The sequence below is a fragment of the Capra hircus genome, chromosome 15 (assembly GCF_001704415.2).
Source record: "Capra hircus breed San Clemente chromosome 15, ASM170441v1, whole genome shotgun sequence".
In the NCBI taxonomy this organism is placed as follows: Eukaryota; Metazoa; Chordata; class Mammalia; order Artiodactyla; family Bovidae; genus Capra; species Capra hircus.
Genome location: NC_030822.1, coordinates 16,027,289 through 16,051,716, shown reverse-complemented (window position 1 = coordinate 16,051,716; position 24,428 = coordinate 16,027,289). Strand labels below are relative to the sequence as shown.

Below are 24,428 nucleotides of genomic sequence, written 5' to 3'. Positions count from 1 at the left end.
CGGATCCCACACTGACTCAGCGGCTGACTGCTCTCAGCTTGGCCAGCAAGCTCTGACCTCACCTTACCCCGAGCTCTCTGTGTTAAGCTCTCGAGTTACCCACCCTGGGGTGGGTGTGCACTGGCAGATTCTCAGGCCTTGTGGGATTCTGTTCCCTGAGGTCAGTCCGCTTCCTGATACGGTACTTGATGTGGGAACACATTCCCACAATTCCTTCTCGGCCTCGAGCCATCCGCTGGTAACCTTGGTGGTGGTGATCGTTAATTAGAAACCATCGTTTCTGGGCTTTTGAGTAGGACGTGTTCACCATGTACTCCCAGATTTTAAATATCTAAGGAATCTCCCTTCCCTGTACTCCAGAAACCCAGCTCCTACGCCCCTGCCAAAGATCACTTTTATTATAGTCGTTTATTGGCTATTCTTCCAGAGTTCCTTTATACATACAGAAGGAATACTTACGGAAAAGCAGCTGGGGATACTTACTTGACACTTTATATGAGGCCCACAAACTGGGGTCTGATGAGGTGATTTGGTGTCTATAGCACTTCATCTCCCAACTTCAAGGAATAAAGTTTGCTGAAGTGCTTTGTTGCCCGACTTAATCTCTAGTAACAGCTTCAACCTTTTTTTTTAAATTAATATATTTATTTTAATTGGAGGCTAATTACTTTATAATACTGTGGTGGTTTTTGCCATACATCGACATGAATCAGCCACGGGTATACATATGTCCCCCATCCTGAACCCCGCCTCCCACCTGCCTCCCCTTCAACCTTCTGTAGCCTCCTGTGTCCATGGGGATTCTCCAGGCAAGAATACTGGAGTGAGTTGCCAAGCCCACCTCCAGGGGATCTTCTTAACCCAGGGAATGGACCTGTGTCTCCTGTGACTCCTGCACTGCAGGCAGATTCTCTACCACTGAGCCGCCTGGGAAGCCCCAGCGAAGTGTTTTGTAGCCCGACAATTTCCAGTAACAGCTTCAACCTTCTGTAGCCTTCTTTTGGGAGAGAGAGAGGGGAGAAGACATTTACAGTGCATTTACAGATAATTTTGAAAATGCATGTGTGTTTTGCCTGTTTAAAAATTAAGGTACTGTGTGTGTGTGTGTGTGTGTGTGTGTGTGTGTGTGTGTGCACGCTAAGTCGCTTCATTTGTGTCCAGCTGTGTGACCCCATGAGCTGTAACCTGCCAGGCTCCTCTGTTCATGGGATTCTCCAGGCAAGAATTCTGGAGTGGGTTGCCGTCCCCTCCTCCAGGGGATCTTCCCAACTCAGTGATCAAACCTGTGTCTTTTACGTCTCCTGCATGGGCAGGCAGGTTCTTTACCACTAGTGCCACCTGGGAAGCCCCAAGGTACCGTGTATTTTAGTTCAAAGGGCCACTTGGACACCAAACCATATAGTTGTGATAGAACAGCAAGTTAGAGCAGATTTGATAGATGAATTTGTTGATATTGTGTAAATAAGAAACGATATGTTCTGCAACAGTATGTATAATTTTTTTTAAGTTTTTTACTTAAAAAAAACTTAACGTAATGTAGGCATCTTCATATTATCATTAAGAGCACTTTATTTCCTTTTGGTTTTTTTTTTATGATTACTTAGAACTTCATTGTATGAGTGAACCAAGTTTTTATGAGCACTTTATTGGTGCCATTTATGTTAATCCCTATATTTCATTGCAACAAAACCTTCTACATATATGCATTGACCTTGTCTAACCAGTAACATGTGGAGACAGAAATAAGACAAGATTTTGTAAGGGACAGATAGCTTGCTGATTTACCCACCCAGGCCAGTCGAATGTTGATTTAAATGATCAGGTAAGGTCCGTTCTGTTCTGGTAACTGTAATAAAAATACCTCGTGGAGAGGGTTTTGAACTTGGGATTTGATAAAAGGACAATTGCACGGTTCTTTTATAAGACCTGGTTATAGTCCACTACGTTTAATGTATGGAAAGCGGATTTCCACACCTGTGTCTGCTCCCGCTTCAGTAAAGAACTGAGGACCACCCTCATCAGTGTGGTGGGAGCACCTGTTTATATTCTGCTTCTTTATTCATATCCTGGCATCTTGCTGCCCTGGCATGGCTGCTGCTAGCTTCTGAGTCCTTTTTGCTATACCTTCGTCTTGGCAGTTGCAACAAGTTCACACTTTAATCTCTGCGCCTTTATGAGCTGGTTTCTATCTCAAGCTTTGTGTTCTTGTAATGCTCTGTGGAACTCTGACGTTGGCCATGGCTTGATGGAGCCCTGGCTGAAACCTTAGGGTGTTGTGCCATTCCTGTCACTGGCAGGGGAGGAGATGTCTTGAAGTCCTCGGTTGGGTAGCATCACGATGCTCCCAGGGTGCCACTGTGAAAATCCCTGGGCAATAATCACCTGCTTAGTCACGTCCAGTCCCAGTCAACAGTGATTACGCCCCTGCCATGCTCCAGGAGGTTTCCATAGCTCTTGACTTTGAAGGCCTACTCTTACTGCTGAACTCTCTTTTTCGATTTTACCTGAAGCGTCTGCATGAGCACAGTGTTCTCCCAGTGTGGCTTCCTTGGGACACCAATTCCATAGCACACAATTTAGTCTCAGAACCGTGTTGACCCCTCCACACTGTGGGCCCCGAAGATACACTTGAGCAGCTCTGTTAGTAGTAACTGACTATGGGGACTTGTTTCCCCCACTTTTTGATGAAGCTTGGCTCCTTCACCTGTGGTTTTGAGACTTCCCAGTGGCCATGAAGACCTTGTTGGGAGCCAGCAGCCGGAAGCAGCTTCCCTGCCTCTTCCTGTCCCAGGGCCTCCCCCTGGAACCGCCCACTTGATTTCCGTGTCCGATCTGAGAGAAGCCTCTAGCCTCGAAGACCAGCTGGGAGCCACCTGCAAGATCTTGGCCTGGTGACCGAGGAAGACTTCCCTGGCTCGGGCAAACCTGCCCACATGTTGGTGAACCTTAGGTTCTCTGGGTGGGGTGGCCTTCTGATCTCTTGGATCAGAAAATGCAGTGTCTACCACAGACACATCTTCAGTCCTAGGAAAAAGAAGGTCTTTTCCTTGCTCAGTGTGGGTTTTCAGCATTCCAGTGTTCTTCATGGTACAAAAGTTTAGGTCATGGATGTTTCTTCTTGTGACCCAATCTTGTTGTGTCTATCTTCTGCACCTTGTGACATCTTGCGCTAACAACTTCCTGTTTATCCGATACGTGGGAACGCGTTGTTTTGAGGAGTTAAAACCTAGTTGGTGTGGTCAGAAGTTTGAATGTTTGCTCCTTAGTAACCGTGGCTGATGGGATGCATAAATAAAGTCATTGGACGTTCTGAAGGCTTTCTTCTCTAGGGAACTCACTGGATTCTTGGCTTCAGCTTCCTCACCTTGTTTGGGTTAAATTAAAGAAAGAGCAGTAGCAATGGTCGCATGATTTGTCTGAGGGAGAAGGAGGTCTGGTGCCAATACCCCCGTTTTTCATTTTCTTTTTTCTTTTTTGTAGCTCTTAAGGCTCTTTGAACTTATCTTGGGAGTGTATTGATTAACCTACTGTTTCTTCATAACCCTCCCTGCAAAGATGTAAGCTCCTTGAGAACAGAAACCTTGCCTGTCCTTGCTCTCGTCTTGTTCTCTTCTCGCCTGGTGCTAGAACAATGTCTGGCACATAAAGGGCAGCTGAATGAATGTTGGTGCTGGATAAATAAAATAAACCCGTTCTCCTCTGAAGGACTTTTCAGCTGCTCGGGGATGGGCAGTGAGACCACCGAAACTATGGTACCTGAATATATTCTTCCATGAATTTTCGAGGCAAGACAGGGTAGAGTTATGCAAAAATGTTGAATTTGCAGAAGAAGTTTGAATGTTAACTATGCCACTGACTTATTTGGGAGACCTCTCTGTGCCTCAATTTCTTTATTTATACATGAGGGGTAATGATTGCTCCCCACACACACATACTTTCCAATACTTGGATGAAGAATGTATGCAAAATGCATTTTAAACCAGGAAGTCTGCAAACATGGGGGAATTAATTACACAGTTGTGGTATTCCTCTTCCATATCTTTTGCTGCATGTGAGGCAAGGTGCCCTGACCTGCCTCCACTTCTATTAGAAATAGGATCCCCTGTGGCTGCCCTTTGGAGATGGTTTACCCATAAAGTGAATGAAGGAGCAGAAGTCCCTCTAGGATTCCCATCCCCTCCCCCATTCTCTAATAACCTTGGTTGGGGCAGGGCATTCCTAGGGCCTAGGAAAGCACAGTCCCTTCCCAGGCCTGGTCTCAGCGCCTGTGTCGCTGGCAAGCATGCCAGTTCATTGTGCGTCCCTGAACTGGGCTCCAGGATCTGTGACATCAAGGACTGCTTGACGGTGTTTCTCTCTCTCTCCAGGCGGCTGCTGAAGAGTGAACTTGGATCATTCATTACAGACTATTTCCAGGTAAGTTCTGTGCATCTGAGCATGGGTTGTATTTTGCATGTGGGTACATGGACCCTAAGGGGTGACTGATACAGTACACAGGACATGCCTTCAACATCCAAAATTACGTATCCTGAGTTCCTCCTGTGTGCTGGGCACTGCGGTGCAGCAGCTGTGGAGGCATACAGGACAGGTGTCCTTGCTTTTCTGGAGATTATAGTCTCAGGCAGCAGTTCTCAGGCTTTTTGGTCTCAGGAACCCCTTTATGTTCTTAAAATGATCATTGATTGGGATTAACTGTATCTTCACCATGATAGAAATTAGACATGAGAGGCTTTACTGTGTGCCTTAATTCATTCAAATGATAAACCTACTGCATGTTAGCATTAATGACATTTTTATGAACAATAACTTTTTCAAACTAAATGCAGAAGTGTGGCATTGTGTTATATGCCTGCAAATTTGCCTGCAGACTGGATCCTCGAATCAGCTTCATCGTCAGTCTATTGTGATAATGCACATCTGGAAAATATTGCACAGTCTCCGGAAAATTCCACAGTACACTCACGGAGGATGCAAGGCAAATAACAGCTTAGTGTTGTTAAGAAAATCGTTTTGACCATGTGGAAGAGGTCTGGGTGATCCCCCAGGGGACCCTGAGCCACACTTGGAGAACGGCTTCTCTACTGCCATTCCGTCCCACCCAGTGGATGGGACCTAATTGAGTGTAATGATATGTCCCTTTAGTCAAGTTCTTTCTTGTCATTAAGCCTGTCAGTCTGTTCTGTTAAAGGTAGAATTGAATCAAACAAGCTAACATCCCTCCTGCCTAGACACTGTTGTCATGTAGCTAGTGAACTCAAGACTCCAGTTTCAGTCACAGATGGTTTTTAACCCACTGGCACGAGCTGGCTTCCTGACTCCAGCCAAAGGCATGTGGTGGGAGGGCGTGGGGAGGTGTCATGTAACTGAGTGGGTGACTTCCACGAAGTCAGAGCTGAGTGTCTGGGGCAAGCTGCTTCACCCGTCTATGCCTCAGTTTCCCCATCTGTAAAATGGAATTTTAAAAAATGATCTACCTTACAGGTCCCTGCTCGGTCCACATGAAATAATGCATGCAAAGCACACAGCACATAGTGTGAGGGGCCGGGGCGGGGGGGCAGCAGAGAGGAGTGCTTAGAGCCAGACTGCCTGGGCCCAGCGCCCAGCACGGCCACTTTCTAGTTGTGTGACCTTGGGAAGCCACTTTACCTCTCTTATTTTAGTGTCTTGTTCTGTAAAAACAGGGGTCATAGAATGTAACCTTATAGGGCTGTTGTGAGGACTAAGGTTAATTATTATTTGTAAAGTGTTCGAATAGTGATTAGTACAGAGTAAAACAGAATAATGTGTTCATTAAATATCTATATAATGTTGACCCTTGAACAACATGGGTTTGAATCACAAAGGTCCACTTGTACACGTTTGGTTGATTTTTTAATAGTAAATACTACTGTATTTACTGTAGGATCCATGCTTGGTTGAATCTGTGAAGATCAAAGATCTTGGGAAGCAGAAGACTGACTATAAATTATATGCAGATTTTCAAGTACGTGGAGGGTTGGCTCCCCAAAGCCTCCCATGTTGTTCAAGGATCAGCTGTATACATATTCTTTATTCTAAAGTGTAATCCACCCATTTTAATGGGAAAGTGACATAAAAATCCATAACAAATTGGTTTCAGGTTGGTGATATTATTCTGTGTCCCAGGTGAGCATACTTTTCAGACAGTGTAAAGAGTTTGTAGGTTTTAATAACAACGCAAGCAGCCTTTCATTTTCTTTGCATAGATCAGGAAGCTTAAACTTTTATGTGCACTTTGAAAGAATGACAAATGGCAGTTGTTACACACACCCACACACACACACCAGAAAATAGCCACTTGGCCATTCTAAGTCTGGACAAAGCAAGACCCAACAGAAGCCCAGAATTCAGTCAGGTCAAAAGTCTCAGCAGCTTGAAAGACAACCCCTGTCCAGGGAGAGAGACAAACAAAGATTAAAGAAGAGATAATTAGTCACAAATGTGAATCATTTCAATTGCCCTTGACTCAGAGGTCAGTCTTGTCCACACTCTCTTCTCTGGCTGTCTCTAGTGACTGAGTTTTAAATACCACTACAGAAGTGGTTTTTCAGTCCCTCCTGGAGAAACCTGCAGGCCCAGCTGCCTTCCTCATTGACATTTAAAATAGACAAGGTTCCCTGTGTGGTTTCAACCAGGTTTGAAGTGTCAGTCATTGCTTGGCTTTGGGGGCTCCCCCTTGGATGAGTGGTGGAGGGCTTTTGGGTGGGGATTTGTTTATCTGGGAAGCCCTGAGGTTTCGAGGGCAGTTAGTACTGCTTACAAAGTGTGCCAGACACTTAACAGCTGGTAACCACATGTCATGTTTTATCTAGAGCTTAATCAGAGAGACTGCTTGGTGACTATTGAGTCTCCTGGGAGTTTTTCATGATTTCACATCTGGGTTTTTCCTTAGTTTAAGGTGCTAGATTGGAACAAAGGCTATCCTAGACACTGTTTGTTGTTAAAATGTTGGTTTTAGGTCTCATGCGAGCACAGAGCCATTTTTAAAAATGTGTTTGATTCTCTAGTCCCTAGAAATTACCTAGCACATAGTAGATGCCCAGTAAACTTTCTTGGGCTAGAGGAAGGGGTTGTCCACCATGGATACATGAGAGATTTGAGGAGGTGTATGCCATGGTATGGAGCAGCCTTTGCCTTCGTGGTGTTTCCTTATTTTCCTTTGGCACTTCTGATCCTGCCAGGGAAAGTCTTGGTGTGCGCCCTTGTGTCTGTTATACTTCTGCAAGACTTGATGATCTTTGTTGTTTAAGGAAGAGAGAGCAGGTTTCACACTTAGTGTCTTCAGCCAGAAGAACTTCGAGTTACGTAACATCGTTTAGTTTGCACTGAGTCGATCCTTGAGTTACGTTCTGTTTATGGTAAATGGGGTTGCTATGGTTTCTTTTTTAAACATATTTATATTTTAAAAAAGTGGATTGAGGGGAACTTCCCTCAGTTCCCTGGTGGTCCAGGGGTTAAGACTTCGCTTTCTAATGCAGGGGGTATGGGCTTCTGGTCAGGGGGCTAAGATCTTCCATGCCTTGGGGCCAAAAAACCAAAGCATAAAACAGAAGCAATATTGTAATAAATTCAATAAAGACTTTTAAAATGGTCCACATTAAAAAATATATATTTAAAAATAAAGAACGAAAAAATGGATTGATTGAAGAAAAATAGTATACAGGAATAACAGTGTAATGCTTGGCCCTGGTTGTGGCCAAGTGGTGACGGTGGTTCAAGAGAGACTCAGGTTTGGAAAGTCCCTTGCCAGGCACCCTTGGTAATGGGCTGGTTTCAAAGCCACGCCGAGAATAGTTCTTCATCTGAAGAGGGAAATCCAGGAGGGAAGACGGATAGAGGCAACCTCAGCCTTCACACTCAGTTATCAGCTGTAGTTTTAAGAGGGACAGTCAGGATGGGCTCCAGAAAAAGCATTCCTCCAGAAAGAAGGAGTGGGCAAGGTCTGGGGACAAGTGAGGAATGAAATCCGGGGGTGGACTGTTGCAACCCCCATGCCATGGACATGGCTATTGGGTAAAGTGACAAGTGGGCTCCTCTGTGTGGAGGATCAGATGACCACCCTCCCAGACATCTGTACTCAGCAGTGAGGTCTGCCCCTAAACCCCCATTCCAGAGATCACTGTTTGTAAAATCCATCCCTGGGGCTCCGCTTTTGAATGTGAACATTCTCATTTTGCAGTTTTAAAAAAAGACGGTCTTCAGGGAAGAATAATGAAAATGACCTGAAGGTGAGGGAAGGGGGAAAGCAGGTGGGAAAATGGTGCTTATCTTATGCCTGCACACAGAGAAGACAGCCCGTTTGATTGGCAAAAGCACAGATAGATTTCCAGAAGACACCAGCCAGAAAAAATCTTTGACATTTGCAGTATTGATTTTCTTTTTTCTTTGGTCTGTTTTGAATTGCGCCCAGAAGGAAAATTGGGGTTTCCGACAGAAACTCTATCCTAGAGACAGCCCTTGGGGGATAATTGGTTTCTTTTAACTCTGGAAATGGATGATAGGAAATGCTCTGCATTTTTCTCTTAACTGATTAGGTGCCTTGGTGGTTCGGGATGTGGGGATGGGAAGAGTGGCAGATAGCACTTTCTGTGTTTCTGCATCTGCTGGCTGTGTTGTGTCTGTTGGAAGCTTTTCCTCAAGCCCAGAAAGTTAAATTATTTTTGGTGGAACCAGAGTTTTGCTTGATACAGAAACTCAGTGTGTAGTCAGTGACTTTCAACAAGATTTGTTAATCACTCAGTCGTGTCTGACTCTTTTGTGACCCTATGGATTGTAGCCCACCAGGCTCCCCTGTCCATGGGATTTTTCCTGGCGAGAATAATGGAGTGGGTTGCCATTTCCGTCTCCAGGTGATCTTCCCAACCCAGGGACTGAACCCACGACTCTTGCATCTGTTGTACTGGCAGGCAGAGTCTTTTCCACTGAGCTACCTGGGAAGCCCTTGAACAAGACCCTACCTAGCAAAAGGGGAAATTTGGCAACCACACTTGTCAATAGGTCACAGATGGCCTAGTAGTGTGTGATACGAATGTTTCCATCTTCTTCTCATATCTGTGAGTCCCAGGAGGCCAGTTTCCCATTAACTCACCATTGTCAGAGAGGATTCATCAAGGGCATGGGGCCACGTGGCAGGAAGCTGAAGGAGAGACCCATAAGAAGCGTCCTGGTCACCATGGAGTATGAAATTGAAGGGCAGGGCTGTAGATACATCCATACAGGTGATACAGAACATTCTGTTAACTGAAGCCCTGAGCGGAAGGTAAAGGCTTAAAAACAGGCCCCAAATAAATACATTGTTTAGGCACAAAGATAGGGCTTGTAAGAATCCAGAAAAATTAGGGTGGAGAAACAATAAAGAGTGGGGGAAATAATTTTTGCAATTTCCAAACCCAAATGGAATAGGGTACAGAAGTTTAAACTCTTTAATCCACTTGGGAAGGCTAGAGTGATTCCTGAAATGGGAAAAAAGATAAATTAGGAGGGCTTCTCAGGTGGCGCTAGTGGTAAAGAACTAGCCTGCCATTGCAGGAGACATAAGCGACTCGGGTTCAATCCCTGGGTCGGGAAGATCCCCTGGAGGAAGAAATGACTACCCACTCCAGTATTTTTGCCTGGAGAATCCATGGACAGAGAAGCCTGGCGGACAACAGCCCATAAGGTCACGAAAAGGCGAATATGACTGAAGCAACTTAGCATGTAAGCACACAGGTAGTGAGGGACAGTTCCTATATACTGCTTTGAAGGTGAAATTGGAGCCAGGATCCAGAGGGGCTTTAAACAAGAGGAGCCGAACTCCAGGATGAAGATGGGAGAGATGGGGAGAGGATGATGTCTTTAGGTGAGAAGGTCATTAGAGGTTGCATTTTGAATTTGGCCAGCTCTTGGAAGAGAGGCCTTACTTACGTACAGAGTCTATGAACACTGGGGTGACCTAACGCTTCCCTTGGCTGCTGAGAAGGGAGAGAAAAAGTTGGCATAGTCTGGGGGCTTCCAGGAGGACCCCTAGCTGTTTCAGGGTGCCTTCTGTGGGGTTGCCCACCACCCAGCCTCTTTGCTGTGCTTAATCTCCTCGGCAATTACTTGAATTTTGTGCAATTATTTGAATATTTTTATTGGACTTTCCTCCAATTTCATGGAGATAAACGGAAAAGTGAGTCTTGAAATGGATAGCCATAAATCTTAATATAAGTGAGAGAAAGATGGAAATCTGTGGACATGCTGAAACGGCAACTCTTTAGCCTCGTCAGTTGAGGTTATTACACGTTCAACTGTTAAAGAAGGAACATGTACATACCAAATGCTGCAAATAAATCACTCGAAGATGAGCTCCAAAAATGAGGTGTAATTAGGGATTTTATCATCTAGTGCTGTATGGGAACAGAACTCCCCCTTATAACACGTCAGTGTCTTGTCCCACATGCGTCTGTGTTTTTGGAAACCCATTATGGATGAAATTGGGTGACTAGGCTGGGAATGGTAGGAGACGGGTTTAGGGAGCCAGTGTGAGAAGGGATGGAAGACAGAGCTCGATGCTGGACACATGAGAACACCTAGCACTTCAGTGGCCTGAGAAGTAAAGACTGAGGTGGGTAGGCCGAAGAGTATTGTTAGACTTGGAAAGCAGCAGGGGCCCTTTCTCGGAGGCTGTTCTACAACTCAAGGAATACAAAAATAATCATCATACTAGCAAAAGCTAATATTATCCAACATTTATGTGTCAGGCATTGTTCTAACCTGTTGGTTCTCAAAGTGTGGTCCTCAGACCTGCATTTTCAGCATCACCTGAGAAAGTGTCAGATAAACAAATCCTCAGGCCCCGCCTCAGATGAACTGAATCAGAAACTGTGGGGTTCGGCCCAGCAGTCTGTGTTTTAGCAAGTCCTCGGGGATTCTCGTGTGAGCTCAAGTCTTGAGAACTGATCTGAGAACCATTCCTACACTAAGTCATGTAGACCTCCTGACAGAGGATGAGGAAATTTTCATTGTTATCGTTTAGCATGTATTGCAGCTAAACCTGGGGAAAGAGAGGTTATCCACTATCATTCAGGTTATAAAAGCGTGCATGCTAAGCCGCTTGAGTCGTGGCCGACTTTTTGTGACCCTATGGACTGCAGCCTGCCATGCTCCTCTGTCCATGGAATCTTCCAGCAAGAATACTGGAGTGGGTTGCCATGCCCTCCTCCAGGGGATCTTCCCGACCCAGGGATCATATGCTGTGTCTGTTATATCTCTTGCATTGGCAGGCTGTTTCTCTACCACTAGCGCCACCTGGGAAGCCCAGTAAAAGGTAGAGCATAGATCAAACCCAGGCCATCTGGCCACGAGAAAAAAATCTTTTGGATTATATAATTTAAGTGTTAAAAATGCCCTGGAGACATCCCCTGAAAAACCCTGGAGAAGAAAAATTTCAGTGTTTTAAAATTTTATATTTTCAGTATCTAGCAAAACAGACATGGGACTGTTTCCCTGCTTCCTCATAAAATAACTTGAAAAAAGCCCCAATTCACCCTTTCAGTGAATTTTACCAGCGAAATGATGCTAATGAAGAATTAGCATTTGTACCAAGTTTTAAATTGTCTTCAGTCTCCCATCTGGGGCTTTCTCTCTGGACTCATCACTCCTACACATTGGTTTATTAAGAACTCCCTGGGCCTGGGGGTGAGTTTTGTTTATAAGACTTTTTATTGCTTATCTAGGAAGACATCCAGGTTCACAGGAAATGTAGACATCCTTAGAGATGATGGCTGTACTTTCAAAGTCACAAAAGGGGAAAAAAATGGAGGTGGCCCATGAATCTATCATTGGCTTGATGCCAATGACAACAACCTCTGTAGACATTGCTGTCTCTGGAAAGAAATGCCTGGACTAGAATTATTGGTTAATATAAGTTCTTGGTAGGCAGAGTGACATACTGCCAAATCCTTCTGGGGTAGGAAAGAATGTCTTATCTGGGGATAGAATCCATCTGGGAGCCAGGTGTATATAATCCACCTGGGAGCCAGGTGTATTCTGGATATAGAATGTGGTTGGGAAGATCCCCTGGAGGAGGGCATGGCAACCCACTCCAGTATTCTTGCTTGGAGAATCCCATGGACAGAGGAACCTGGCTACAGTCCATGGGGTCTCACAGAGTTGGACACGACTAAAGCAACCTAGCACAGTGGAGAGGGAGGCCTCAGGGAAAGCCGTTTTGGAGAGGCAGAAGTTGAGAAGCTGTAGCAGGATTGGGCAGCAGCAATGACTCAGAAGAATGAAAGTTTTGGTGGAACCTAGTTACATAGCCTGAAATTGCCAATCCGACCTCCCCACCATATCTGAACCAGATGGATCTCATCTATTTTCCTTTGTGGGCAAGGGCATTAAAAACCTTTCCAGCTGACAGGGCAGAAGAGTGTGATGCCTAAAAACACCAGCCTTTCTGCCAGGAAGGTCTGAAACCCAGTCCGTGCCAGAACACTTTCTGGCTATGTGACTGTAGGTGTGTTACCTAGCCTCTCTGAAACTCAGTTTTCTTAGTGATAATCTGGCTGTAATCACAGTACCTACTTCAAAAGATTGTTGCCTGTTACTAGAGGAGATGACATATATCAAGTACTTTGTATAATAAAAGTGAGCCATCAAGGAATGATAGCTGTTCACCTTAGTATTTTTTTTTTTAATCATCATTGCTGAAGTAAAACAGAGTCATATGCTGGGGGAAAGATTTGGGCTTTGAATTCCAACCAACCTGGATGCAAGTTCTGGCCTCACATTTGCTAGTTGCTTCTCTGAACCTCAGGGCTTCCCTGATAGCTCAGTTGGTACAGAATCCGCCTGCAATGCAGGACACCGTGTTTTGATTCCAGGGTCAGAAAGATCCACTGGAGAAGGGATAGGCTACTCACTCCAGTATTCTTGGGCTTCTCTTGTGGCATAGCTGGTAAAGAATCTGCTTGCAGTGTGGGAGATCTGGGTTCAATCCCTGGGTTGGGAAGATCCCCTGGAGAACGAAAAGGCTACCCACTCCAATATTCTGGCCTGGAGAATTCCATGGACTATATAGTCCATGGGGTCGCAAAGAGTTAGGTACAACAGACTTTCACTTTCACTTCTCTGATCCTCAGTTTCTTCTTCTGTATAAAGGGTGTCAGTTTGTGGCGATGGTCACGTGAGATCACGCATTCTAAGGGTACAATACAGAGCCTGACAAAGAGTAAAACCCAACGTTATCCCTCCTGTCATCCTTGCTGTTCTTACTGTCATCATCGCTGCTAAAGCACCAGACGCGATGGATGGTGAGCAGCCTTAAGCGTTTGCAGAGCGCCTACCTTGTGTGGAAGTAGCATCATTCACCCCAGCTCCTAGCCTGTTGGTTCTTCATCTTCCGGAGTCTTTCGGGCCGGGTCAGGGAGCGGCCCTGCAGTTGTCACAGGCCCACTCTCTCTGTCCTCCCCAGCTCCTTCTGCCCACTCTCCAGGATTACCCAGGATGAGCTGAATCTTTTCAATCCACTGAAGACTGCATAGTTTTGGCTGCTTTTCCACAGACATCCTTGTTTTGCTTTGTTTTATTTTTTTGCGTTTTTTCCTTGGAGCCTTGTTCTTCTGCTGGCAGCCCATTTTCAACATCTTCATAAACACAGGTCAGCTGTTTTTTGTTTTTTTTTTTCCTTCTGGATCCTCTGCCACTTCATTAGAGGGCTATGTATTCCCCGTCCAAGTTCATTTATGGGGGCTGCATTGAGTAACAACTGGCCCATTTCCTAGGTGGCTGCTATTGAATATAACTGGTTTTTTGGCTCGAAGCCTTTGGGTTGGGAGGTGATGGGGTTGGTGCCATTGGGCAGGAAGTGGGACAAGAGGAAAGTCGGGATCTTCTCCAGCTCTGTTCCCATACAGACATTTTCTCAGCACCTTCTAGAGCCAGGTGTTTATCTGGAGCTGGGAATACTGGCAAGTGAGGCCAGGGGGAAGAGATGCTTAGAAAGATAAGAGCTCTCTGAACCCAGGCTGTTTTTCTCTTCTTTTTTCTTTAAGTCTCAGCCGTTTTAAGCTGCACAGATGTCCAGTCGGCGTGTCCTCAGGTGAAGGGATCAGCAGACAGGGTGGCCTTCATCATTAGCAGGTGCAGAATGCAATTTTGGTTGCTGCCAGGGCGTGGAAGGCACTTCCCTTCCCATGGACCTGCAGCTGCAACCCACCATGGACAGGGGACCCCCAAGTGTTATAACCTTCATGGTCTCGGTACATAGATCAGGGGTGGTCAAGAGGCCCCCACCGAGTCACCAGCACTCCAGCCAGAGCTCTGCCAGCCCAGGGCAGGGAGGTCTGCTGCCTGGCTTTCTGCAAGATGCTGTAAGGCACCAGGGCCTGGGCCCCCACTGATGTGACCCTGTCATCGCCTTAGGAGTAGGACGACAGCGGTGGTGGGGCAGGGCAGGGGAGACTGGCAGGGCAAGGAACAGCAGGGGGTGGGGAGCAGGGACCTCCTGGGGTGGCTGTAGGAGACGAGACCACAAGTGAGCTGAAGTCAAGCCCCTGGGGTGAGCTCCATTGCCCCATCAGCCTTCTCTTTTAAAAAAAAACCCCACAGGAATGCAAACTAATACAGCCACTATGGAGAACAGTGTGGAGATTCCTTAAAAAATTGCAAATAGAACTACCTTATGACCCAGCAATCCCACTGCTGGGCATACACACCGAGGAAACCAGAATTGAAAGAGACACATGTACCCCAATGTTCATTGCAGCACTGTTTATAATAGCCAGGACATGGAAACAACCTAGATGTCCATCAGCAGATGAATGGATAAGAAAGCTGTGGTACATATACACAGTGGAGTATTACTCAGCCGTTAAAAAGAATTCATTTGAATCAGTTCTGATGAGATGGATGAAACTGGAGCCAATTATACAGAGTGAAGTAAGCCAGAAAGAAAAACACCAATACAGTATACTAACACATATATATGGAATTTAGGAAGATGGCAATGACGACCCTGTATGCAAGACAGGAAAAAAGACACAGATGTGTATAACGGACTTTTGGACTCAGAGGGAGAGGGAGAGGGTGGGATGCTTTGGGAGAATGGGAATTCTAACATGTATACTATCATGTAAGAATTGAATCACCAGTCTATGCCTGACGCAGGGTGCAGCATGCTTGGGGCTGGTGCATGGGGATGACCCAGAGAGATGTTGTGGGGAGGGAGGTGGGAGGGGGGTTCATGTTTGGGAACGCATGTAAGAATTAAAGATTTTAAAATTTAAAAAATAAAAAACTAAAAAAAAATAAATAAAAAGAACAAACCATTTGAAAAAAAAAAAACCCACAGATTCAGAAATAAAAATATTATGAAGTGAGGAAGGCAACTGCAGAGCATAAGTCCTTTCAAAGCACTGGGACCTTAGGATTACAGGGCCCTTTGGATCAAAGGCGGGGCCTGGTTGATTACAGTTCCCAGGAGAGCAAGTGATTGGCTCAGTTTGAGACTCAAGTGGGTCGGAGGGTGGGCACCCGGCCAATCAGCATAGCCAGAGATGCAGGCTGGGTTCAAAGGGCTCAAGCATGCAAGAGGGGGCCCAGTGCCACTGAGTAGGTGGTGAGCGACTCTCCAGAGAGGTGGGGCTGAGGGCCAGGCTAGCCCAAAAGATCCGAATTCACTTAGCACGTGCCAAATAAAAGATGGAGATTGTACTTCTAGCTGCAGTTTATTCAACTGTAAAATAAGAGCAAAATCTACAAAGCCTAGGAGTAAAAATGCTTTCTTTAAGATGCTTTTGAAAGTTGTTTTAGCTTTCTGGAAAATGGGTCCAACCTAAAAAATTATTGAAACTGTGTGTGACCGTTTGATTTGGACCACAGGGCTGGGGAGAGGTGAGAATGACTAGATGATTCTGAAGGCCCCTTTTCACCTCGGGTTTTTGTTACTCTTATTTTAATCTAAGCTACAGAATTTCTATGGTATTTCATGAGAAATTTAACAAGAATGTTTTCTTTTCCATTTCTTCCATAATACACTAATGACTTCCTTAGTTTTAAAAAAATTTCCCCAAAGTAGAGCAGGAAGGAGAGCCTATGCCATTTTAAAAAGTTTGTCCAGTAGGATGCAAAGTAGTTTTCATCAAAGGAAGAAAATGGCATTTATAAAATAAGAGCAAAATGTACAAATGCCTAAGGGTATTGGAATTTTGGCTTCCTAGATGGCTCAGTGGTAAAGAATTCACCTGCCAATGCGGGAGCCCAGGAGACTTGAGTTCAATCCCTGGGTTGGGAGGATTCCCTGGATTAGGAAATGGCAACTCATTCCAGTATTTATGCTTGGAAAATTCTATGGATAGAGAAGCCTGGTGGGCTACAGTCACAATGAGTAGGACACGACTGAGCACGTAGCCTATTGCATATTAGAATTTTAGGGACTTACATCACTTTCTCTCTTCTTAAAAACATTCTATCTCTTACCTTGATTTCTTAAAAGCAAAAATGGTTTGTAACATCCAAACAGGCAATATGTACTCAGTGAATATTTATTAGCTTCTACCATGTTTTAAGCATTGTTCTCCAAGCCAGGTAACCTAAATTACATGGTCCTCACCCCTAAAAACCTAAAATCCTGACACATGGGATATATTGACTATTACTGACTCATGATATAACCTGGACCAGGCTTTTATTTCTCTCGGTGCCTTGGACACGGCCCACCTTTAAAATGTAAATAATTACAGTGCAGGAACATAATTATGAAACCTGCATCACAGGGAGGAGTCTCTCATACATTTGGAGGTAAATCTCAGAAACTTGAAGTTAAGGAGGATTTGTGGCTATTTTGGAAGAAGGCTGGGGTATCCGTGTTGGCAATGGAGGCAGTGATGGAGAGCAAGGCATCAGGACAGCTCGCACAGAGCGCTGGGGACCTCTTAAGACCGTCCTCTGGGCCAGTGAAAGGGACCCGGGCACAGACTTCGGGCCTGAATTGGGATTTTTGCTCAGAGCCATTTGGTGGCGGTTGGTTACATCTGGAAACACGTGCGCCATCCATTCCTGCCCAGCTACGGTGCCACAAAGTCCTGATTTTGATCATCTCAGTGTTGCTGTGGTGTTTTTCTTGCTTCTGGGATTCGTGTGCTTGGTGGAAGGTAGAGGACACAGAGTTTCACCGTCATTACTTGTCTGTTCCATCATTCCTGGGAAAGGAATTGATCGTTTTCCCTTTAACAGAGTTGGTGGACTCCTATAGGATGTCACTATAACTTTGAGTTGGGGTTCCATCTTGAAACTAAATGATGGCTAATTACTTTTCAAATTAGGTTATAGCTTGGCAATTTTAATTGGGTCTATAAAATTCCATATATGTGTCTTAGTCACAGAAATGTGATAGTGCCTTTGATAAACTACTTTAATATGTTTGATGTAGGTCCATTCATTAGTGAATCTCTTTACCTGCCTGTCCTTTTGGGAAGATAGTTGGGTTAAGAGAGCAACTATTGTCGTTCCTGCCCATTACCACTGATTACCGTGTGTGTGTGTGTGTGTGTGTGTGTGTGTGTGTGTGTGTGTGTGTGTGTGTGTGTGTGCATGTATGTGTGTATGTATTTAATCTTTTGGCTGTGCCGCACATCATGTGAAATCTTAGTTCCCCAACCAGGGATCGAACCCACGCCCACAGCATTGGCAGCTCGGAGTCTTAACCACTGGACCACCAGGGAAGTCCCTGTGTGTGTATTTATAATATTATAAGAACTTTATGATATTGCTGGTGTGATGCTATTTTATAGATGAGGGGCTCAGGACTCAGGAAAGGAAGCCCAAGATCACACAGCTAGAAAGTGGCTGAGCTGGACTTGAACACCTGTCTGTCTTATACTCTCCCCATCATGGTAACAGGGTTTTAGGGTTTTCTAAGGGAGAACTCTAAGAAATGCATAGGTTTTTGGTAGGATATATACCACTATGGATCCCCCACACCATAAGCATAGGCCTTTGATCATCTAAAGGTGTGAGGTAAGTGGTGAGGCATCTCTGAGATTCTGTGACCTTTGGAAGAGCTGCCTGCATTGCATGGGACCAGCTGTAGCCTTTTGAGGGAAGAAGGGGATCTGGGTGGGAAGACCTGCTGGAAGGCAGCAAGGCAGAGTAGAAAGAACATGGCTGGTGGAGCCAGGAAGATTGAGTCTGTCTCCTGTGGGCAAGTCTACCCTGACCATCAGTAAAGTCAGGGGGTAATAGCACCAACTTGATCAGATTATTGGGAGGGTCAGAATTAGATGAGATGAAGAATAAATATCCTGTGATATCTGCAAAACGCCCAGCAGTTGTTAGTTGCAATCGCAAAGGGACTTCATCTTACTGTTTTTCCACAACTTCCTCATGCACACACTCACTGAGGGACACATACTCACTGCTGCCGTCTCTTTCATGCTAGCTTGAGAAACTGTCAGTTTTTATAAAAAGTCTATCATTTCTGCATAATTTCTCATTGCCTCCACGCTCCACTTTCTGAGTTTATATGAAGGGCTCAAAGGACATTGGGTGTCCACCCTAGTCCTTCCAGACAGTCCAGCCAAGCTTGTGGTCACATCTTCCCTGGTTGGAGGGATGGGAATGCTGGTTGGGTTTGGCTTTCGTCTCCCTCCTTTGTGACGGACTGTCTCGCTGACTCCTCCTGAAGCCTCAGCCTTCCTAGAGGACTGAAGCCTTCTTCAGCCTGGAGGCATGACAGTGTCCAAGTGCCTAGAACTCCATGCCTTCACCCACCTAGAGTGGACAAGGGTTAGTCACGCAGTGAAGTCTTGTGTCCTTTGTTCTCTTTCGGCAGAACCAGCTTCTAGCAAAAGGACTGCTGTTCGTGGAGGAGAAGATCAAGCTGTGTGAAGGCAAGTACAAGGCAGCCTCCGTCTGGCGGGAACTCTGACTCAGCCTTTGATGCTTGGACAGCTGAAATGAGTCTGTCCAAGAGAGGCAGGCTCCAAGCACGTGAGTCACCCCAGCCGCCTCTTCTCCAGCTAGGCGGCAGCGTTTCAGTTTGAGTCAGCCACTCCTTGCGGTGCAAGTCAGACTGTTTGAGAAATGAGGGGGAATTAGGGTGGCCTCTTGGGAGACCCCCGTAAGGGCTGGTTTTCACAAGATGTATGTCAGGGGTCTCCTTTGAAGGAATACATTATACTGTAGATCCTGTTCCCTCTGGTCTGATCTAGGCTATTTCCTATTGACCTTTGTACTGTTTCTCGGGGTTTCCCTGGTGGCTCAGACGGTAAAGAATCTGCCTGCAATGTGGGAGATCTGGGTTTGATCCCTGGGTTGGGAAGATCCCCTGGAAAAGGGAATGGCTACCCTCTCCAGTATTCTGGCCTAGAGAATTCCATGGACAGAGGAGCCTGGCAGGCTACAGTCCATGGGGTCACAAAGAGTCAGACATGACTGAGCAGACTTTCATTGTTTTTTGAGGTCGTATCTGTCAGATGGTTCACTCATTTGATGGAGACTTAGCAGGCACCCACTCAGTGGGGTAAGATTTAATAAGCAAAGAAAATTTCCCCAGCCTTAAAAGATTCTAGAGTCAAACTGATAGAAAGGCATTGAATGGAGCTGGGAGCTGGGATGAAGGCAAGAGTTGGCCAATAGACCCCATGGTGCCACTGATGGTTACTGTCAGCTCCCATTAACCTGGATCCTGGTTGCCCCCTACTTCTTGGGTAACCTTTGGCGAGTTTCTCATCTCTTTGAGTCTTGGTTTTTCAAATAGTGTTTTAAATGATAAAATGGAGCTAGGGATTGTAGGGGATATAGGAGTAGAACCAGCACAGTGCTGTCCCTGGCACATAGTAGGTATGCACACTGGTTCCTTCTTTTTTTTCTACTCTAGCCTGGAGACCTCTATCTGTTGATCAAATTTACTTCTAGATTCAGACATATCAGGTAGTAGACCATCCCCTTTTCTCCTCCCCTTCTCTGGGAAAGACACTTGTGTCCGTGTCTCCTAGAAAGACAAAGTAGGAAAAAAAAAATGAGAAATTGACCCTGGAAAGTCCCAGGGCCCAGCACACAATGAGTGCTCACCAAGACTTTGAAAAACCAGAGGTTCGAAATTAACCTCTGTCTACTCAAGAGTTGACTGAACCTGCAGCCGTGTTTCCCTCGAATGCAGTTGCGTTGAGAGTTTCATGGCCTTTTTGCATTTGGGAGTGGGGCTAGTACCCAGGCGTGAAAGGTGGGTGGCTTCCACATCTTCAACCACATAGTTTGTAAGTCATTTGGAGAGTTATATGCTCCTGGAAATGTGGATAACCAGAGTTATGAACAAGATCCTGAGCAAAACAGATTCAAGGGACCTTAAAAGGGAAAGTTGACGGTCTGTCACCCAGGTGACACTCAACATAGCTACATTCAGAGTGAAAACTGAGGCGCAGAGCTTGATAGGAGAAACAGGAGCATCCAAGTTTCTGTGTTTCTGCTCCAAAGCACGACTGGAGGGCAGAGGCCAGGATATTCTTGCTGGGTCCCTTCTTGTCCTGCGGGTTGGGTGGCAGGGTCCTTTCTGCACAGTGAAGGCGCTCTTACATCTTCAACAGAACATCTCTACATGTTAATTTTGTATGTTATAACTCCAAGAAAGATTTTATTGGATGAAAGTGTTTTGCTATAAAATCAAGTTTGGAATCTATCTTATCATTGAATAACCTGTACTTTATCAACCTGACTTATACACATCAACCCTGACTGATGGCTGCAGAAGGGACAGAGGCAGCCCCTAGACATGATGTGGTTCTCTTTTGTAGGCAGAATATACCTTGTTAGTTTCAGTAATCTTTTCTAGAGCTTTAGTAACCTTGGCTTTAAAGAATTTCTCAGACTTCTGTACACCTCTGGTGATCTAAACCTCTGTGGCAATTAGAGGACAGTTTGTAATAAGATAATCATCTAGAAGCTTCCATCCAGACCCCTTTCATCTTTGTAGGGGACTAAGCCCTTGACCTGGGGGCTGTTCTTGGAGGTGGAGTCACCTCCTCCCATTAACTCTTTCCTCCCCAGGCTACTCTGTTTAGCTTGTCTCTCTGATGTTCTTCTCTGAACACTTTCCAAAACCTCCATTCCTCTCTGAAGTTTGCAGCCAGCAATTAGACCCAGGTTCCCAGGAGAGGCACCTTCCCACTGCCGGGTTGAATGATGACTGCACGTGCCAATGAGTATTCCGTCTTGGAGGTGAAGGGGAGAAAGTAGGGGGAGCACTGAGCAGCAGGCTTTCTGTCTCACCTTTCTAGTCGGCAGGGCCTCTGCCTGTCTCTGTGATGGAAGGCTCGGGGTAAGGACCATCAGTAAAGGAGCTGGCAGAGCCTTTTCTCCTTTGAGACACTCTCTCCAAGTGTTGGGGTTCATTTTGGCTTTAGGCACCAGCATGACCTAATGTTGCAGACTGTCCTCTTGATTTCCTGCCTCCTCCCTGCAGTGAACTAGCAAACCTGCCTTTGAAAAGAGGATGGTGACTGATTGATTCATTCAGACGTTTATTGATTATCTACTATGCCAGGTGCTTTGCTAGGTGCTGAGAACACAGTGGTGAGCAAAACTTCGTAAGATTACAAATCTTATGCTCACAGCCTGGTAGCGGAGACATGTATTAATCAAATCACCACCAAATATAAAACTGTAACTGAGACAAGTACTAAGAATACAATCCATAACAGGGGGGTCTGAGCAATGGGGAGACTTTTCTGTGAAAGTGATGCTGGAGTTGAAACTGTGAAGATGAACACTTTATGAAGATAAACAGATGTAGGTTAGGCAAAGAGAGAAGGCAGAGAATAGTCTCAACAAAGGAATTAGCATGTGCAAAAGCCCTGTGGCGTGGAGGGAGGATGGTGAGTGTAAGGGGCTGAAATAAAATTCACATAAAAGGGGAATTCAGAAGAGGATGAAGATACAGAAAAAGGAAACAGACTCTCCCCAGCCAGGTTGCCATGGTGTGGTTTTCTTTATCTAAGAGCAAAGGAAAATGTTGGAGCTGACTGTTAAATCCTGCCTGCTCTGTCCTGTCCCATATTAAAAGGTAACCTGTCCCAGGTTAAAAGGTAACCTCCTTCCACTCACCAGCCCTGGCATTTAAAAAAACCTATATACTCATGGCAACCCACTCCAGTGTTTTTGCCTGGAGAATCCCAGGGACGGGGGGGGCTTGTGGGCTGCCATCTATGGGGTTGCACAGAGTCAGACACAACTGAAGCGACTTAGCAGCAGCATCATATACTCAATACTTGCCATTCATTCAATCAAAGATTTCCAAACAGTGTATTACCAATGTGTCTGGCACCATGCTAAGCACTAGAAATAGAAAGGTGAACAGGAAAACAGGGCTGGTGCCCTTAACTCCCGTTCTAGTGGAGGAGACAGAGAAGTGAATGAGTGATTCCAACAGAGTGTAATTTACAAAGGAGAGTAGAGGGTGTTATGGGTTTGCATTTTCCCTGGTGTATTTCACTCTGACTTTAAAAATCAGCACATCTTTGATCCTGCCAGCTAAAGTCATGGCTTCATTCTGTTCTCTCTCCCAGCCACTGCTTTTGTTGTCTGTTAAACTAATAGATGGACATCACTAAGTGAATCTTTCAAGATCTGTTCAGTGGATCTGGCAACGTATTGCCAGACGCATCTCTCAGTGTCTAATCTTGGCTGACCCAGTTTCCCTGCCTCAGCTGGGCAGAGACAGTGCCCAGTCAGCTCTGTTATCTAGGTCATTAAACAGCAGCCACTGTGCAGACTCCCCTCTGCCAGTGCCCGCCTTTCCTGCAAGTGCAGAAGTTCCTCAAACAGCCTTCCGGTGGTGTAGGGTGACCTGTGTCCATCTAGCCTGGGGGGAGCGCTTGCCAGGACTTGGGCTTCCTGATCCCGGGGGCGTGGTAGACACGGCGTCAGGAGGTGGCTGTGTTTTGCAGATGACCATTCAGAGTTACGGTGGGTGCAGGTGATAGTTTCTAAGTCCTCTTTCCATCTTTCTCCAGGGATAGCTCAAATCTAGACTGAAAAACCAGTGTCTTAGTGATTGCAAAAACAAAAAAAAGATAATATATAACTGTGTACTTGATCTTGCTGGATTATATGGGCAAGAACATGGGTCCTGGAAGCCCAGCTTGGCCTTCTACCTGTGTTCCTTTGAGCCCAGATGCCTGGCGTGTCCGAGCTGTAAAGCAGGGTAACAGCGTCCATTCATGAGATTGCTTATAGGTAATAGTCTAGCACAGGGCCTGATCATGCTGTAACCATTCTCATGATGATTGCAGTTATTATGTGCTTTTCAAAATTCAGCTCCCTTTTGTGGATTGAGGGAGAGAAGGCATAGTTGCATATTCTTGATCATCTTCCCATCCAATTCCATGTTTACTGTAGTAGAACTTGGAGATCCAATGTAGGTAATGAGCTTTCTCCCACAACACCCCCGCCTGTGCTCCATTTGACTAGGAACTGCCTCCCAACCACTCCTGTGAGTAATGACCACATTCTTTTCTTTCTTTCTCCCCTCCCATCTTCTCGCCCTCATGTAGGTGAAAATCGCATTGAGGTTCTGGCTGAAGTCTGGGACCACTTCTTCACTGAGACTCTCCCCACCCTGCAGGCCATATTCTATCCAGTTCAGGTCAGTCTCACTGGGGAACGATCTCCTCCGGCCTGGGCACTCTGTCTTACTTACTCCTTGACCGGTGCCCCCTGGGGCATGCCAGTGAATGGGGGAAAACCAGGAGCCTGGGCACTGCCGGAGTTGGATCAGGACTTCGGACATCTTTGGAGGGCACTCTGTTCTATATTTAGCATCTAACCTCAAGCAGCAAACAATGCCTGCATACCTAGCAATCTGTAGGCTCTCCTTTCCCTCTTGGTTTTGAGTATGTCTGTATCTTAGAGTGGTTTGTTTCTTCTTACTTTTCAGAAGTAAGGGAAAATGGGGGAAGGAGACTTTTCCCCCTTTTCTTTCCTTTTTTCCCCTCCCCGCTTTCTTTGAAGCACAGTTGTCTGGCAAGTTTCCTGTGACTCCCAAATTCCGGGAAAGGAGTAGTGTTCCTTGCTCTCTGTAAGCGATTTCCTGAAGAAAAGAAGGCCCATGATGTAGCAGAAAGAACTGCGGACTGGGAATCTGTAGCTGAATGTGGGCAAACTCATTTCCCGTCTCTGAGCACGGCTCCGTTTCATCTCTTGCAGGATGAGGAATTTAGAGTACGAGATGAACAGCATCTCTTATGCTTCTTATTCTGCGAGCTCAGCTCATTTCTACCATGTGCTGGTTTCCCTCCACCCTCCTGCAGGGGCCAAGAACAGGATTGGTCAGTGCCTGGTCAGAATGGACACGCCCTCAGGCAGACTGACCAATAGATGTTCTTCTCTAAAGTGTACGTGTCTGTCATAGGCTTCCGTTGCTGTGTGCTCACAATAGCGCTTCCCATTGGGGT

General features: G+C 45.7%; 1 protein-coding gene across 5 annotated transcripts in view; it reads left to right on the top strand.

Moving 5' to 3' along the window:
• The window catches only part of PRR5L (proline rich 5 like), a 79,329-nt gene that overhangs the window by 36,859 nt on the left and 18,042 nt on the right, over positions 1-24,428 (top strand). For 4 of the 5 annotated variants that reach the window (XM_018059229.1, XM_018059230.1, XM_013969814.2 and 1 more), the window contains exons 4-6: positions 4,368-4,416; positions 18,812-18,869; positions 23,529-23,620. In XM_018059229.1, the coding sequence (XP_017914718.1) occupies positions 4,368-4,416; positions 18,812-18,869; positions 23,529-23,620 (199 nt within the window). Of the gene's footprint in view, positions 1-2,269; positions 3,558-4,367; positions 4,417-18,811; positions 18,870-23,528; positions 23,621-24,428 lie in introns of those variants that run through there. The other variant, XM_013969817.2, reaches the window with a different exon arrangement.